The 1,855-nt window shown below is 34.0% G+C and overlaps 1 protein-coding gene across 1 annotated transcript in view; it reads left to right on the forward strand.

Annotated features, from left to right (window-relative positions):
* The window catches only part of STK31 (serine/threonine kinase 31), a 178,608-nt gene that overhangs the window by 91,898 nt on the left and 84,855 nt on the right, over positions 1-1,855 (forward strand). Inside the window, exon 9 of the mRNA XM_012640670.1 lies at positions 907-1,029. Coding sequence (XP_012496124.1) covers positions 907-1,029 — 123 coding nt within the window. The remainder of the gene's footprint in view (positions 1-906; positions 1,030-1,855) is intronic.

Here is a 1,855-nt window from a genome sequence, read left to right on the forward strand (position 1 = left end):
ATGTATAGCATGCAAATATTTTGTCCCATTCTGTAGGTTGTCCATCACTCTAATGATGGTTTCCTTGGCTGTGCAGAAGCTTTTTAATTTTATCAGGTCCCATTTATTTATTTTTGTTGTTGCTGTGATTGCCTTTGGGGTCTTCTTCATAAATTCTTTGCTTAGGCTGATGTCTATAAGAGTTTTTTCCAATGTTTTATTCTAGAATTCTTATGGTTTCATGCCTTAGATTTAAATCTGTTATCCATTTTGTGTTGATTTTCGTGAGAGGTGCGGATCTTGCTTCAGTCTTCTACATGTGGCTATCCAGTTTTCCCAGCACCATTTATTGAATAGGGATTCTTTTCCCCAGTGTATGTTTTTGTCTGCTTTGTCAAAGATCAGATGGCTATATGAGGATGGTTTTATATCTGGGTTCTCAGTCCTGTTCCATTGGTCAGTGTCTCTGTTCTTGTGCCAGTACCATGATGTTTCAGTTACTACAGCCTTGCAGTATAGCTTGAAGTGGGAGGTTTCATCTTGGTGTTTAACTGTATCTTGAAGGATGACTAGATGGAGTTGAGTGTGGGATGGGAATAGGAGGAGGAGGAAATGTATAATTGATAGGAACTTGTATAATTTTCTCAAAGAAAAACAAAAACTTCATTGTTGTAGAAATAATGGGAAAAATAAAAATTAGTAGAGCAGGATTGTTGAACTTAAATGTTTTATTTTTAATTAAAAGAAAGGAAATTCTTTGTCATTTTGGTGATCTAAGGAGAGAAGTGTTTGTGCTGAATTTTTACTATGTTTGGAAAATGTAATGTTAAATTTTAGTTCACTTTTTCATACAGGTGAATGTGTAAAAATATTTCCTATCATATTATATATGATATATTAATTATGGTTCTTTTTTTCTTCCTCCAGAGTGAAGGGAATATTTTGGTTGCGCAAAGAAATGAAGTGCAACAGAAGCTGTACATGGCAGTTGAAGTTTTTATTCTGGATGTAGATGAATTACCTCTTAATAAACGCTTAAAAACATTGCAGGTTGGAATTTTAAAACTATATTAAATATAAGTTTAGTATTTAAGAGGTGAAATTAGCATTTACCTTTAGACTTCAGATAGTACTGTAATGGTGGCAAAAGTTTTTCTTTGCTGAATTCTAATTTCTTTTTAATGGAATTAAAAGTTGATATTAATATATTTAGTATTTATGTATATATATGTGTATCTATCCTGCAAATAAGGTAAAATGGCCAGGGACTCCAGGTTGCTAAAGCAGTATTCATTGGGGAAACTCCTAGAGACAGGAGCAGTAGCAGGCATGTGGGTCACTGTTGCCCATTACATTTTAGCAGAAAATCTAGTGTGGCTACATATCAGAGTCAGGGAGAGAAGGGACCCTGAGCCTTGATTTATAGGACTTTTAGGCTGCATGATCAGGGAGGTTTCTCTCCTGGTGTGATTACAGGCTAGAATACAATAGCTATATGATGTAGTGGAACCTTAACTTCAGCCCTGTTCTGCCAGCTCATCAATGACTTTAATTTGGGGTGAACATGACAGTGTTAAGTCATTTTGTCTAATAACATAATATTTCTCTCTACTTATTCAGATCTTTTTTTGTCCTTTAATATTTAAAATTTCTAAGAGTCCTCATATATTTTCTTCTTCATTTAACTCCTAGATATTTGTACTTTTGATTGCTTTTGTGAATATTATCTTTCTTTCTATTTCCATTTTTTGATGGAATAGAGGAACTGTTACTGGTTTTTGTCTATTTATGTCTCTCTGGCAACTCTGCTCAACTCTTTTAGTTCTCATTTGTCTCTTGATACTCTTTGAGCTTTTTATGTGGTCCTTCCATTTGA

Source organism: Propithecus coquereli, unplaced genomic scaffold, assembly GCF_000956105.1.
Source record: "Propithecus coquereli isolate 6110/MARCELLA unplaced genomic scaffold, Pcoq_1.0 Scaffold156, whole genome shotgun sequence".
NCBI lineage: Eukaryota > Metazoa > Chordata > Mammalia > Primates > Indriidae > Propithecus > Propithecus coquereli.